The 14,314-nt window shown below is 41.4% G+C and overlaps 1 protein-coding gene across 6 annotated transcripts; it reads right to left on the bottom strand.

Annotated features, from left to right (window-relative positions):
* Positions 1–1,818: 1,818 nt before the first annotated feature.
* LOC113144165 (cingulin-like) lies at positions 1,819–14,271 on the bottom strand. Of its 6 annotated transcripts, none has more exons than XM_026329962.1 (18): positions 13,879–14,271; positions 12,739–12,938; positions 12,309–12,450; positions 10,908–11,780; positions 9,865–10,353; positions 8,415–9,773; positions 8,205–8,309; positions 7,695–7,850; positions 7,327–7,443; positions 6,822–6,944; positions 6,658–6,714; positions 5,989–6,519; positions 4,946–5,182; positions 4,032–4,779; positions 3,373–3,503; positions 3,240–3,293; positions 2,955–3,130; positions 1,819–2,659 (listed from the first exon to the last, which is right to left on the bottom strand). In XM_026329962.1, exons 2-17 carry the CDS (start codon positions 12,909–12,911, stop codon positions 2,993–2,995), a joined length of 5,433 nt encoding a protein of 1,810 aa, XP_026185747.1. In that variant the 5' UTR covers positions 12,912–12,938; positions 13,879–14,271; the 3' UTR covers positions 1,819–2,659; positions 2,955–2,992. The 6 variants fall into 6 exon arrangements, with proteins under 6 accessions (XP_026185747.1, XP_026185746.1, XP_026185745.1 ...); XM_026329961.1 differs by having other exon boundaries at positions 1,819–2,579; XM_026329960.1 differs by having other exon boundaries at positions 1,819–3,130.
* Positions 14,272–14,314: the final 43 nt, after the last annotated feature.

Raw genomic sequence — 14,314 nt, 5'->3', positions numbered from 1 at the left:
GAAAATTAATTAACACAGAGGTCATTAACTCATGTAAACAAGACATTAAGCACACACTACTGTACTGAGGCATGTGCATCATGCATGTTGGCGTGCACTAATAATGAAGGCGAGTCTCCATGGAGAGCATAATGAGAGCGATCCAGCTGAGTTGCTTTAGGTGGATTCAGAGGCGAGATGCAAAAAAAGCAGCTGCACTGCAGTTTCTGTTAAAGCTTTAGTTGGTGTGCTGCAGGACTAATGCAATACATGTAGAACCTGAGTCAGGAACAGGATGGTGACAGGGATAAAAGATCCAGTGCAGCATTAAAAGAGCCAACTAAACCTGTTCAGTTCCTGTAGGTATTATGCACTATGCGTCTGCAGGGCTTGGACACAAAATCTTGAGTTTATTATATTAGTGATGCATTAAAGGATACTTTTTTTATTGGTGGAGTTGGTCTATGTCACATTTGTAAAAGTGCAGTACTTGATTAAATGTATTTTGTAGTAGAGGAGCAAAAGAAGTGGTAAGGTGTATTGAACCTGTTCTTCTTGAGCTCATACACTTACGGTCCGGTGCACAAGCTCTCCCTCCTCCACCCGGTACACTTTGTGCTGAGCCTGAGCAACGACATTCTCCAAGGAGCTCCCAAAGCTGCCGAGCACAGCAGGTGATTATTAAGCTCCTTTAGTTGCTGATGCTTCTTCCTCTTCTTTCACTTGCCTTTTTGGTGTTGTGCCTGGTTCGTATCGAATGGGAGTAAGATGTTTCAGGCTACCTGGGCACATCTTTATATGAACGTCAGCATCATCAAACTCCACTCAGATGTAGTTACAAAAACACACATACACACACAGACACACACCTACACATACATACTCAGTAAACAACTAAAAGAAATTCATTGGACTATGATTTTTCAATCCAAAAATGGCTCACATTGTTTATCTCAGATATAAAGGTAAACATCTTTAGAAAAACACGAGTTGAGCTAAAATTTCATAACTCTGTATTTACACCTCAAGCTTGCTCAGACAAATTTCGGTCACAGTTTTGGGAAAACTATGAATCTCTACAATGCCCTACAGAACGCTGCTTTGTGAAAACACTGTTTTTAATTGTTTTTAAATAAATAATGAGTTTTTAAATGGTTTATGAAGCTTTTGAAACCAACGATGGAACACCAAATATTTTTTTAAAAACTGAAAAATCTTTAAAATATCTAAATAATAAATCTGAATGTTTTGTTTGGACAGCAACACATTATCCAATCTAATCTCAGCATCAATTTTAACATGGACTTGTAACTGTTTTAACCTCTTACATTAATAAAGACAAACACTGTAATCCACCCATCCACTATCTATACCCACTTATTCCTATTTAGGGTCATAGGGATCTGCTGGAGCCTATCCCAGCTCTCTTTGGGTGAAAGGCAGGGGTACACCCTGGACAGGTCACCAGTCCATCACAGGGTCACATAGAGACAAACACTGTAATGATAGGTATTATTATATAAACATTTATTCTCTGTACAGTTGTAAGGAATTAATGAGAAATCAATATTATCAATTAGTGATAGAAAAATACTTTTGCTGCACCATGATCACTCCACATCCATACTGTACATACAATAAGTAGCAAAAAAAACATCATACTGTGGGTTGTGAGCATTGTATAAATCAAAAAACAATATGACAGTGTAAACGTGACATCAATTAGGTATGAAAAAAAGTGAGATGCATGTGTGGTATAATTTTGTATATACCATTGGCATATTTCTATAATAATCTTTACAAAAAATATCAGTGGTTTTCACTTTTTTAGATTAGTGAATGTGTGCAAATTTCAGTGATTTTAAATAAACCTGTAGATCTATGAGGAGAAGGAGAACAGACAGTCTTTGGAGTGAATCTTTTCTCATATTTGGCTTCATGTGTAACAATCAAGTAAGATGACCTTGGGCTATTTTCCACACATTATACAGTATGTGTTTATATTTAAAAAAGGCTTTTCATACAGTATCTGTCCCTTTAGCCAGCTGGTCACGTCACATAGTCCAGAGAGGCAACAGAAGGGATCTTCGGTGAAGCAATATCACACACAGTTTACCACAGTGTAAAAAATCTGCACCAGATGCAACTGTCCCTCCAACGTTTTCTGTCTTGGCAGAACAGTGTTAGGAAATGATGGCGTCACAGGCAGCTTTTGACAATGACTAAGCTTGGCTTTTCAAACACTTGTTTTGAGGAGTTCTTTCAGGTCTTGCTGGACTGGCAGCTACTATGGCCTTTCGCAATGTAGTCCGAATGTCCTACCCGTTCAGGTAGTGAATCCAGTGGGCGGGACTCTGAGACAGGAAGTTCAACCAACAACAATCTGACTGTATTTTGTTTGACATCTTCAGTTAATCATTTTGAGGTTTCATGGCTGCTAACAGGTCACTGTATGTTCATCATTAATAAACTGTGTGAGATGACGTTTTTTTGACTGGTTGACCTGAGCTTCACATGGTAGGAGCATCCCAGAAACGTGATGGCGTCTCAGCTGACGCAGACATTAAGATGGTCTCTCAGAAGGTTGCAGCTATATATGGCTGTGCATCGAAGGGCGGGCACACACACAGAGGGAAAAATAGATTGTCACTGTACGGTCTCAACCTTCACAGGGTTGGATCTATTTTTTTTTTAGTTGAAGGTTGGTGGAACGCACATGAAATCACAGAAAGAAAATACCGCCAGGGAAAATTATATCTAAGCCTTTTTTATAATACCAAACAGATTATGTTATAATGGATGAGAGTGAGACATATTTTCTTGAAATTGGTCTCAAGGCAACGACAGTTTCACACAGATAATACATGAGAAAAGAACATTCAACCAGACAACAAAACAACATTAGAGAAGTGCAGCTGTAGCACAATCTATCTGTCAGTAATAAAAGTGCATACAATTGATAATACTGGACTTACTTGTTGGTCTAAGTGACATTTTGAGGTGTTGCACTTTTTCACAGGCCACTCTGTTGTTCTGTTCTGACTGAAGTCCTGTACCTGGTGTGGACACGGTTTGAACACAGACCATTAGAACCCAGCGTCTGGACACTGATGTGGACTAGGACACTTAGATCGACATTCTCCAGGATACACTGCAGAGTTGGAAACAAAATATGCAGTCAATGATTTGCTGACATAAAGGTGCACAATAACAGGACACAATAACACACAGCTACTAAACACCAGGAGACTGACTGATACCTTGGTGCATGCTGAGCTCATGACAGATTTGTGGAAGTCCCCATCTATAAACACCTAAAATTAAAAATAAAACCTTTTAGAGAAGCAAATCTTTCAAAGTTCACACATCAGTGCACCTACAGCTTCTGCCTACCCTGTATCCGTACACAAACGTGCCGTTACTGCAGCCCAGCTCGTCGAGTGGCGGCCTCTCCCAGCCAATCATCAGGCTGCTCTGCCCCACTGTCTTGATGACTTCAACAGAGCGCACCTCCGCTGGAGCTTCTGCAGGTGATCATACAAAGAAAAAGCTCAAACATCCTCATCTCCTTATCTGCATCTTCAGGCTGTGGATAAATATACTTCCATTTCTTCTCTTTGTTAAATGACATGTTAATGTGTGGATTCACTTGTTACTCTGAAACTTCACAACAGAAAATAAACAAACTTATCAGGACACACTACATGCAGAACTTCATAATGAATCCAAGTGATTCAATAAAAGTTTATAGTCATGTACAGGTGTAGCATACGCAATAAACTGGCATCATCAAACTGCCAAAACTACTTTCTCCAATGCAACAGACAAAAAAAGAGAACGAGCCATGTCTAGACCAGGTATAATCAAATTGCAGCAGTATACAACAAAAAACTAATATTTTACAATGGTAAACTGCAATATTATACAGAGAAGTGTACAAAGTGTGTTCCAAATAGTGTGCAAAGAAAAAAAACAGAGTTTCTTCTTCCAGAACTTTAACACCGATGTGATTTCCATCTGTGTAGACAATCTCAGATATTAAATGTGTGCACTACCTGGTGTGGGTCTTGCTTTGTTGGTCCTTTCTGAAGCAGCAGTGGACTTTTGAGCAAATTTACTGGATCTCTCAGGAGAGCGATGAGCAGACTGAATGCAGGATGCAGCAGATGCAAAGCCATCATATGCAGGGCCAGCACCATCCATTTTAGAAGTCATGTTAAAAATATTAACCTTGGAGGCAGCTGATATGCTAGAGGCAGTTGTGTCTGAGGCAGCGGTTTTTAGATTAGTGTCAGAATACATTAGGATAGGAGAATCAAAGCTAGTGGCCCTTGGAGTTAAAGGAGTAGACACTGTATGTGTAGAATCAGATGCAGTGAGTGTCCTCGCTGGTTTGGGGGATACTGATTTGTTAGTGTCACTGTTTGAGATGGATTTGGCTTTGTTAGGTGCCAGAGTGCCAAAAGCAAAGTTAGAAGAGCTAGCATGAGCAGAAGTTGTAGTTGTAGGCACGTCTGCTTTATGGCAGGTAAATGTGTTAGGGCTGAATGTTATATGAGCAGCTCTAGAGGCAACTGCATTAAAAAGTGTCGCAGACTTATTAGTGGCAACAGGTTTAGCTGTTACTACGGGAGTGTGTTTAGCTTGGCTTGCAGCAGTGGTGACCGGGAGAGAGCTGGCATGCGCATTGTTGAAACTGAAGTTCTGCTTCTTTGTCGGAGAGGCCAGGCTCAGGTCTGCAGAAGCTGAAAGTGACAGACTCTTCCTGGGCGGCTGTCCTCTTCCTCTGCTCACTGGAGACTTGGAATGAAAACAAACTGGTTAATAAAACACAATGTATACTAACACAAAACTGACCTCAATTATATACTTAACTCTGTATTTATACATCCTCAAGCTAGTGAGGCATCTAAGATTAAAATTACCACATAAGGCAGAAAGTGTGTATTACCAAATGATAGTATACCTGATAGCTGCTCATCATTTTCTGCAGTTGCTCATGTAAACCGATGATTTTTTCAGGACTATTCAGCCTCCTGTTTGGACTAACACATGTGTTGCAGGGTGGAGGTGTAGAGGTCAGTGAGGAGTCAGTCGAATTGGTCAGATCTGGCCAGGACTTCCCTTTCATGGCTGTATGATAAAATCCACATTTCTCTGGATCACTTGCTGCTTGGCCTGGTCCACTGGGAGAAGGAGACAGCTGAGTTGGGAGTGAGAAAAGGTAACACTGCATGAATTCATGCATGAAAAATCACAAATTCATGCATTTAATACTTGATGAACTGTCAGGACAATACTGAAATTAATAGTATCTATCACATGCCTTCATGCAAGATTAACACATTAATTATTGCATTGACTAAGGTTTTTCAATCATCATGACTTATGAGTTCCAGTATTAATAATGTTCATGTCTTCCTTATAGTTAATTAAAGAGACTGACTAAAATACTCACCAGCACAACAGTGCAAATGTATTGCAAACAGTTCTAATCAAACCATGTCACATTTTTGAACATGGTATGTAAAAATGTTTCTTTGCTGAGTTTTTTAGCCAGTCCCTTGTTAAGATTAGAATTAACTGTCCCTGAGGCAACTTCAAACTAACACCATTATTACTGCTTAGTGCTAATGTTTTAAATAGGAACTGATTTTTCAGAAACCCTTTTGCTTCTTGCTGCGTAGAAACATTTCTACTGAATCAATTTAGCTTTTTCTATTCATCAGCCATGACGTGTTACTATTTGTCCTTCTTAAACACACAATAGCAAACCATGTATCAATGTGCCTTTGTACTGAGAGTCTACTATAAAGTTGAATTAATCCAGGGCTGGTTGCACAAACTTACATTATCATGCCTGTGTTTCTTATATGTGGGACATACGGTATGTCACAAAATTAATGCAGTAATGGTTTAGTGCATTAATTTTGTTTAATGCAACACCTAAAACTGTACTAAAAAGCAGTTTCATACAAAGCTCTCAAAGTGGTTATAGTGTCATCTCACCTGTGTTTTGTTTGTACTCAAGTCTGCTGTCAGAGGAGGAACAGGTGACAGCGACACCTGGACAGTACTGTGCTCTTGCTCTGGTGAGTCTGGCACAGTTGAGCTGTCATTTTTCTTTAGGGTTTCTCCTGGTATATGTGTTACTTCACTGGTGCAGTCCTGAAGATGTACTGTAGATTCACTGGTAACTAGGAAAGTGTGTTTTTCACCTTTTAAGTCTCTGCATTTCACTCCAGATCCACTTGTGAATCCATTTTGGTGTTGTACAGCAGGGAAGGACTGATCAGGTGTGAAGCCTTTGGTGTAGACATGAAATTTTGAAATAAACCCCCCACTGTAATCCCACATCTTTATGTTGCTCCCTGGTGTGAACGCAGCGGTGTAGTCCTGCAGAGCAACGTCACTGAGAAGCTGCTCGACCTGCTGTGTGAGCGTGGAGTCCACACAACCATGTGTGTGCATGGCCTTCATCATCTGCACCAACAAGCTGTTCCTCTCTTGACACTTTGCCACCAGGCATGACAGCTTAGCCTGTTATTGGACAAAACCCCTGTCAGTCAAAATCAATATCCAACAGAAGTGTTGACATGTGACAATAGTCACCTGTCAGTCTAGAGTGACACTGTAGAGCACACAGTAATGAAGGAAAAGCTGTGTGTGTTTCCTCACTTTTAAAGGAGCAATATCCAGGTCTGTCTGGCTCTTCCTTTTCAGCAGGGCATCATACTACACACCAAATCAAGTCAAAGAGGAAAACTCCATTAGAGAGATAAAACAGAACAATTTATGACCTAAAGCAAAACAGAGCTGACATAGCTGTCTGGTAGCCTCACCTTAGCTCTGATGTCATTGTAGCGTGCCCGAAGTGACATAAGAACAGAGCTCAGCTCATCCTTGTTGCCCTGGGCTTGCTTTAGAGCGATGTACTCAGAGTTCAGCTCCTCCAGAGCCACTGTCTGTGGAGTGTCACAGCCACATGAACACACATGCTATGATGACAACTGCCTTAGGATGTTGCTGTATCAATATTTTCTATATTTTGCGTAAATATGAGTTGTCTGGTCTGCTGTATCTCCATGTGCCAAGCACACTGTAACACTTCCTGTGAGTTAAACATTTGCTACTGTAGTTCACGGGTAAAGCTTGCTGGGTTGCTACTGATTATTAAACTAGTTTTTCAAATAACTTTTAATTGTACATTGCCTATGGGCCTGCTTTTTGTGCCACCCAAGTTCCCACTTCACATCTTCGTTGATCATATTCAATTAAACAGTTGAGATCAAACCTTTTTATTAATTAAAAACAAACCAAAAACTTGCATTCTGACATGATGGTTACCTTAGCTTTGAGCTGTGCTGTGAGAATGTAGTATTGCTCCTCAATCTGAGTCTTAAGTGAGAGTGTGTCAGCCTTCTCTCTGACCAGACCTGTTAGTTTGCTCTGCAGCTCCTTTACCTACAACACACCAAACTACTGGTCAGGGCAAACAAATAAACTATGTCTTTATGTGGCTCCATGTCTGGAGGGAAAGCTGCAAAATAACAATATGGAAAACAACAAGAATCAGACTTAGGGATTAATAAAGTCTTACAAGGCTAATTGATTATACAAATAAATAAGCAGACCCAATGGCATTGAAGTAGCAAATAAAAAGCTATAAAAGTTACATACTGTAAATAATTTGTTAAGTATATCTCATTAAATACCTTGGTATTGAGGCCCTCATTTTCCTTCCTGGTTTCTTCCATCTGATTGGCTACATCTGTCAGTCTCATCACATGTTCAGCTGATTGGGTTGCCTCCCTCTCTGCCTCCTCCCTCCTGACTTCTGACTGACACAAGTCACTGTGCAACTTCTTAATCTGAACATGCACGCAAGCATTAACACGAAGAGATTACATTTTTTTTAAGTTTGTAATGATATGCAATTTCCACATGCAGATAATAAAGTGCATTCTTACACACTGAATACAATACCTAATTTTGCAAATCGGTCACAGAGCTCAGGGAAATTAAAATTTCATTTCAGTAGAGGCTCTACACAGTATTAATTTACTGCAGAGACTCTATTTTGAAAAACAATTACACAGATAAAAAATACAGAAACATTTAAAGGTTTAGTGCATTAATGCCCTTATCTGTATTTACTGGGACTGTGATTCTTTAAGTGAATTTTATCTTTATGTCACGACAAATGTTTAGGAAACGAAGCTCACCTCTACTCGACTCTTGTCCAGTTCCTCTCGTGACCTCGTTATTTGTGCTCCCAAAGCTTCAACCTCCCTCATCAGCTCACTATGCTCCTGTTGTTCAGAAATATTCTGTAAAAGTTCCCAGTAATGATGAGCAATAATACAAAGCCAAAAGAGACACATGGACAAAGCCATAGATCACAGTATGTGCATTAGTTTTTTTACTCTTCAAACCTGTATAGAGTTTCCTTTGTTGTTATGAGTCTGACGTCTCTGTGCAGAACAATCTCCCGTCCCAGTGAGACTCTCCGTTTTGTTTGTCACACCAGCGCCATTCAGAGTCAACAAAAGCTGCTTCTGATTCCTCTCTTCTGTTTGTGTTTGGCTGGGATGAGCAGCTCGGAGGCTGTTGGCTTCTTCTTTTAAACCCTGAATAACAAGCAATAACTGATTCTCCTCCTGTTTTAAAGAACTGATTGAATGTTCAATACTTTCTTTTTCTTCTCTCAAACTGCTAACCGACTTGCTCAGCTTGTCAAGCTGTTCTTGTAAATTATAAGATAAGTGTTCCTGGTCTCGCTGTTCCTTCAGTAACTTTAGGGTACTGGTTAGCTCATCTTTTTCCTGGTTTAAATTGAGCACTGCCTGCCTTAACTGATCGCTCTCCCTCTGTAAACTTTGGAGTGATTGCATGATTTGATCTCTCTCTTCTTTTCCACTTGAGAGAGATTCTGTAAATGCCTCTTTTTCTCTTTCGAGACTAGATAAAGTCTTTGTTAGCTGCTCCTTCTCCTCCTCCAGGCCGCTCATAGACCTAACCAGCTGATCTCTCCCATCTTTCAGTCCACAGACTGTTCTGCTTAGCTCCTCTTTTTCTTGTTTCAGACCAGCCAGAGATTGAGAAATACTGTCTTTCTCCTCCTTCAGCCCCCAAACTGTCCGAGTTAATAGTTGTTTCTCTTCTGTCTGAGTCTGAACTGACAGAGCTACTTCTCTCTGCTGCTCTCTGAGATGCTTTATGTAGCCCGACAGCTCCTCCTCTTCCGTTTTGAGGGTCTGGATTGACTTGGTCAGCTGGTCCACTTGATCTGTCAGTGAGCTAACATGTAAAGTGTTCTGTGGGCTGCTCTGTATTGGATTGTTGTGATTATGCAGGAATAGAGGTGCTGGGGTTGTAGTTTGTTGACTGGAATGTAGCTCTTCCTCTTTTAGCACATGTTCAACCAAACCGTCCACACATTCTTTTACACTGTGCTGCTCTCCACTCTCTTCTAACTTTTGCTGCAGCTCCATGATGGTATTGAGATCATCCTCAGTCTTCCTGGTGAGTTCTGTGATCAAACACCCTTGTTCCTGGTTCTCCTGCTCCAGCCTGTCTCTGTCCTGCTCTACTCTGCAGATGTGATCCCTCCACTGTGTTTCCTCCCTCTTGATCTCCTCCTCTCTGAGCTCAATGTGAGCCAGCAGCTCCTGGATCCGATCTGCCAAGGCCCTGTTCTCCTGATTTAGGGCCTGGACAAGATCTTCCTGGGCGAGGGTGAGAATGGTGTTATGTTGGGTAGAAGAGGGCTGGTGGAGGGATGGTGGGCTAATCTGTGTATACAGAGAGGTAGGATTTGATCAGTGAACCTAAGCTGGTGATATTGAATGTATTTTTTAAAAATGATACACTCCTGTAACTTACCTTTTCTACTGATAATCTTTGCTCTGCCTCTGCTTCTCCTTCTTCCACCTGCTGCTTGAGTTGCAATTTCAGTGGAGCATTTTCCTGAGTTATCACCTGCAGCTGCTCCTGTCCAGGCTGCAGGACGGTTTCCAGGTGGCATCTTTGCTCTTCGAAAGCCTCAAGATCCTCCTGCATTCCCAAGCTCCTGTATGCCTCCCTAAGTGCATCAGATTCCTCACTAGGGCTTTCTTCCAGATTGAAGATCCCTCTGGAGCACCAGACGCCCAATTTAAACTCATCTACTGTCTCTGTAGTCAGGGTAAGTGACTGGAAGCTGGGGTTGGGTTTGGAGCCTCTGGAAGCAAAGAGGTGCATCAGGTCTGATTTGGCAGAAGAGGAGTGACTGTGAGTGTTTATCTGAGTGGTCTCTGCTGTAGCCTGGTGGTGAACAGGTGGAACTGCGGATGAATGTGACTGGTGTATTTCCTTAGTAAAAGTTAGCTCGACCTGCAGAGAGATCACAATTCAGCCGTGGTACGACACAAATAAGTTGAAAAAAGCAAGGTGAAACTAAAATAAATACGGAAGTAATGTACAACACAATACAATACAATACAATCTCATTCTCATGTACTCAAAATTGGAGAAGTGGAGAGGTACTGGCAGACTTACTATTTACATATGTAAACTAACTGGAACAGCATGTAAAAATAAAAAGTAGTTTTTCTCCTGATTGACCTTTACTGAATATACTCGAGTTGTACTTGTGAGATATCCTGCATTCTATTACTGCTCATTCTACCTTAAAACAACTTGAAAAATGCCCGAGTACTCACATCTCCAATTTAAATATGCATGTACAATTTATCAGATGCAATGTCAGGACTGGCTAACTCCAGATAATCCATAACTAAATAATGTACTTTGGAGAGCCTTTTAGAGACGCATGTGATTGTCACGTCTTCCGTGCAAAAGAGATCATGCTCTCAAAGCAACTAAACTAAAGTTTAGAATAATAATAATCCTCATCATCATCATCATCATCATCAGGTTTTACAGACCTCTCCCAGGCTTCCCACTGAGGAGCGTCCCATGGCAGGAGTGTTGGAGGACACAGGACACACAGCAGGAGGGGAGCTAGATGAACTGGTCCCAGGACTCGGGTATGTGGACTCAGGGATTGTAGATGGCTGACCGGGTGTTTGGTTTGCAGCTTCCCTGAGGATCTGCCGCAGTCTATGGTTCGTCTCTCTCAGCTGTTCAACCTCCTCCACCAAGGAGCTTTCAGACACCTTCAGCTGATGCAGCTCTGTCTTCATCTCTTCCACTTGGCAGCTAAGGAAGTGGCTGTTCTCCTGGGCCTCATGGAGCTGCTCCATCAGTCTCCTCTGCTCTGTCATCCCATCCTCCTCTCTCTCTAGCAGCACCCTGAGATCCTGCTGGAGGCTCAGGATAAAACCTTGCAGCCTGGCCTCATTTGAGCTCTGTCTTGTGCCTTCTGTTTCTTTCTCTGTCTTTCCTTCATCACCTTGGCATCCTCCTTCTCTTTCATTTCCCACACTTGGCTGCCATTGCTTCTTCCTCTCCTCCTTTTGCTCCTCTTCTCCTTCACCTTGTCCTCTCATGAAAGTCAGCCTCTCTTGTTCGTCCCAGTGTGTTGTGGTCCCAGCAGTAATTCTGACTGCACTGATCGCTGCCTTGTCAGTGGCTGCACTCACAGTCATGTCAAGTAGCTGCTTTTCCAAAGTGTAGATCCGTTTCTGTAGGCTCTGCTCTCTGTCCCGGGCCAGGCTGAGTTTGTGCTGGAGTTGGGTTTTAAAGTTCTCAAAGTACTGAGACTGGCGACTCATTTCCTCCTCTTTGGACTTTAGCTGCCTCTGACAGCGCTGCAGTCGTTCCCTCCATACCCGCTCCCCTTGCTCCTTCTCCTGAGTCTGGCAAACAAACAAAGAAAAGTGTGAAAGAAGGAAATAGTGAAAGGAAAGAAAGTAGAGAATGCAGTAAAGTTTGCAAAGCTGCAGAGTTATAGTAATCCCAACACTGTTACTCAAACTTGCTTTATATGTTTTGGCTACGCCGTCTCCTGAGCTATATTTATGTCCTCTCAGAATATGGGTTCATTTCTGCTAGTAATGATTCTGTAGCAATAGTGAGTCTTTGCTCTAGATGTCCATCTTCAATTTTACTTTTGAAGACAGTGTAAATGCTTAATAGTAAATATAAAAGTATAAACCTTACCTATTAAATTATCCTGAGCATTTTCAACAATGAACATGTACACGATGATCAATGTTTAGTGCTCTGTTAGTTAACTGAAATGGCATTTTATAATTCTATATTAAAAGTGCTGCAAGATCTCTTTCACAGCAAATTTCCAAATCCTACTTGTTCAAAACTCTGTATTATTTTTCTGGATTGTACATCAATTCCTACTAATACGTTTAGAGATCTCGAATACTCACCATGGTCCTGACCTCCTCTCTGAGCATGTGGAGCCTCTGGTCCAGTTTGTGGGAGTGTTGCATGCTGGGGAGTTGGGAGGCAGAGGCTAGTTGAGAGAGCTGTAGAAGCAGGCTCCTCTCAGACCTTTCTAACTGTCTGATCCTACCATCACACAACACAGACAAGCTCATGTTACATCATCTTATTGACTTCAGACAAATTTGGACATTTCATTTCTTCCTCTGTTAATCTGATCAAAGTCTACGCATGTGAATAGTTTACCTTCCGTGAGAAAGCGTACAAGATTTCCAGAAGAGATGTTAACAGCACTATATTCACCAGTGCAGTCAGAAGCATCTGACATGTGATATCACCTTGGCTAAAAGTGAGTACATAGTAGCAGCTGTGTGTGTGTGTGTGTCACTGGATCCACTGTCTCTAGTCTCTCACCTGCTCCTCACGTAGCTGTCAGACTGGATGGTTGAACCTGCATTCTGCTCCAGGACCTTCACTCTGTTGCACAGATCCCACAAGTCCAGGTCAGATCCCAAAGCGTCTGTTACCGTGGTAATGGAACTGCTTCCGGTACCCGTCTTCTCCGATGAGGTCATGTGATCCGCCATTGGTTATCCTGTGCCCACTGGTTATACCTGTGATGCAAGAGCTGATGGCGTCAGCCTCTTTCAACAGACAAATTTTAAAACACTGCTGTATTTTCTTTACATTCTCTAAACCTCTTGTATTTTTTTTTTACTTACATGTCCATCCCAAACACACAGACATGGATAAAGATATACGTACACAAAAAACAGTCATCAATTATTCAGAATGTCAACAGCTTGGTAGCAAGTTGCCGAACACTGGTATCTCTCAGGTTTCCCTGCCTCCTAATCCTTTCTCCTCCAGCACATTTTACTATATTTTATAAATCCTCCAATTCTGAAAACTAAAGGAAAGTGTTCATTTGTCAACTCTGCAACACTCACATGCTCACACATGCACAAAACCACTTCTTCCAAAAGCTTTTTTGGTGAAGGTGATATGAAAGTTCAACAGTGTTATCGCGCCAAATGCAAGTCCATCTCTACACAATTTATATAAGATTTCCTCTTTATGTTTCCAGTGTTTTTATCCTGAGCTGTGACGCTGTGCTAGGGATTCTAAATGCAAATGTTATTCCAAAAAGACTGTAGAGTTGGAACCCACTTGATTTGTCTGCCGAACACTAAAGCCTCACATTATCCTCAGATGAACTTTGATATTTATTTTTGCACAAAAATAGGACTGTGGGTTTTAGGAAGGGATTTCTTAATTGCCAATAGATACAGCAGGAATGATTACAACAAGCAAAACTTTCCGAGTGTTCATACAGACACCTGATTATTGTTTTAAGCATGAACCTGTTCTCTAAGCTCAGCCTAATAAGTAAGCTAGTGAGCAAGTTTGGCTAATGCATAACCTGGCATAGGCAAAAATGAGCAGAAAGTCCTTAAAGTGCAGATTTTGAGAGCTATTCTTATATGCTGAAAACAGTAAATTCATAAGACAAAAGAAAGAAGTATATTCTGGAAGGTAAACTTGAATAATAACCTGTTCTGCGTGCTCCACTGCAGCACTGAGCTTCCAGTAAGTTCAGCTTCTGCTCTGTGAACTTAGCTGCACTGTTGTTCCCTTAGAAACGCCTCAGACGCTGGACTTTGCCAGATTCCCCCATATCCAGTTGGTACTCAGCTTGATCACCCTGCTCACTCGGCTCTGCACTTTCACTCCTCTTCTCCTCCTCGCAACTCTTCTTTTCCATTGTCCGACTGGGCATTCCTTCAGCTGAGACTGTGGCTCTTCTTCTTTTTAACAGATCCTCTGATTCAGAGTTTTCTCACAGTAAATCTGTCTTTGCTTCTCACAGAGTCGGTAGGGTTTTATGTTCCAGTTCCAAGAACTACCATTCAACCACTAACATATGTTATTTATAAATAAATCTCACTTTAAATTCATATATATATATATATATATATGTATATATATA

Source organism: Mastacembelus armatus, chromosome 10 (assembly GCF_900324485.2).
Source record: "Mastacembelus armatus chromosome 10, fMasArm1.2, whole genome shotgun sequence".
NCBI classification, from domain to species: domain Eukaryota; kingdom Metazoa; phylum Chordata; class Actinopteri; order Synbranchiformes; family Mastacembelidae; genus Mastacembelus; species Mastacembelus armatus.
Note: the sequence above shows the minus strand (reverse complement) of the source record. Positions and strands in the feature narration are given on the sequence as shown.

Excerpts from the sequence above, each read along its gene's own strand:
- LOC113144165 (XM_026329960.1), bottom strand. The coding sequence starts at position 12,911 with ATGGCGGATCACATGACCTCATCGGAGAAGACGGGTACCGGAAGCAGT. Across the intron at positions 11,781-12,308 it reads GAGAGGAGGTCAGGACCATG|ACTCAGGAGAAGGAGCAAGG; the intron begins GTGAGTATTCGA and ends TTTGTTTGCCAG. Across the intron at positions 10,354-10,907 it reads CAGTGGGAAGCCTGGGAGAG|GTCGAGCTAACTTTTACTAA; the intron begins GTCTGTAAAACC and ends ATCTCTCTGCAG.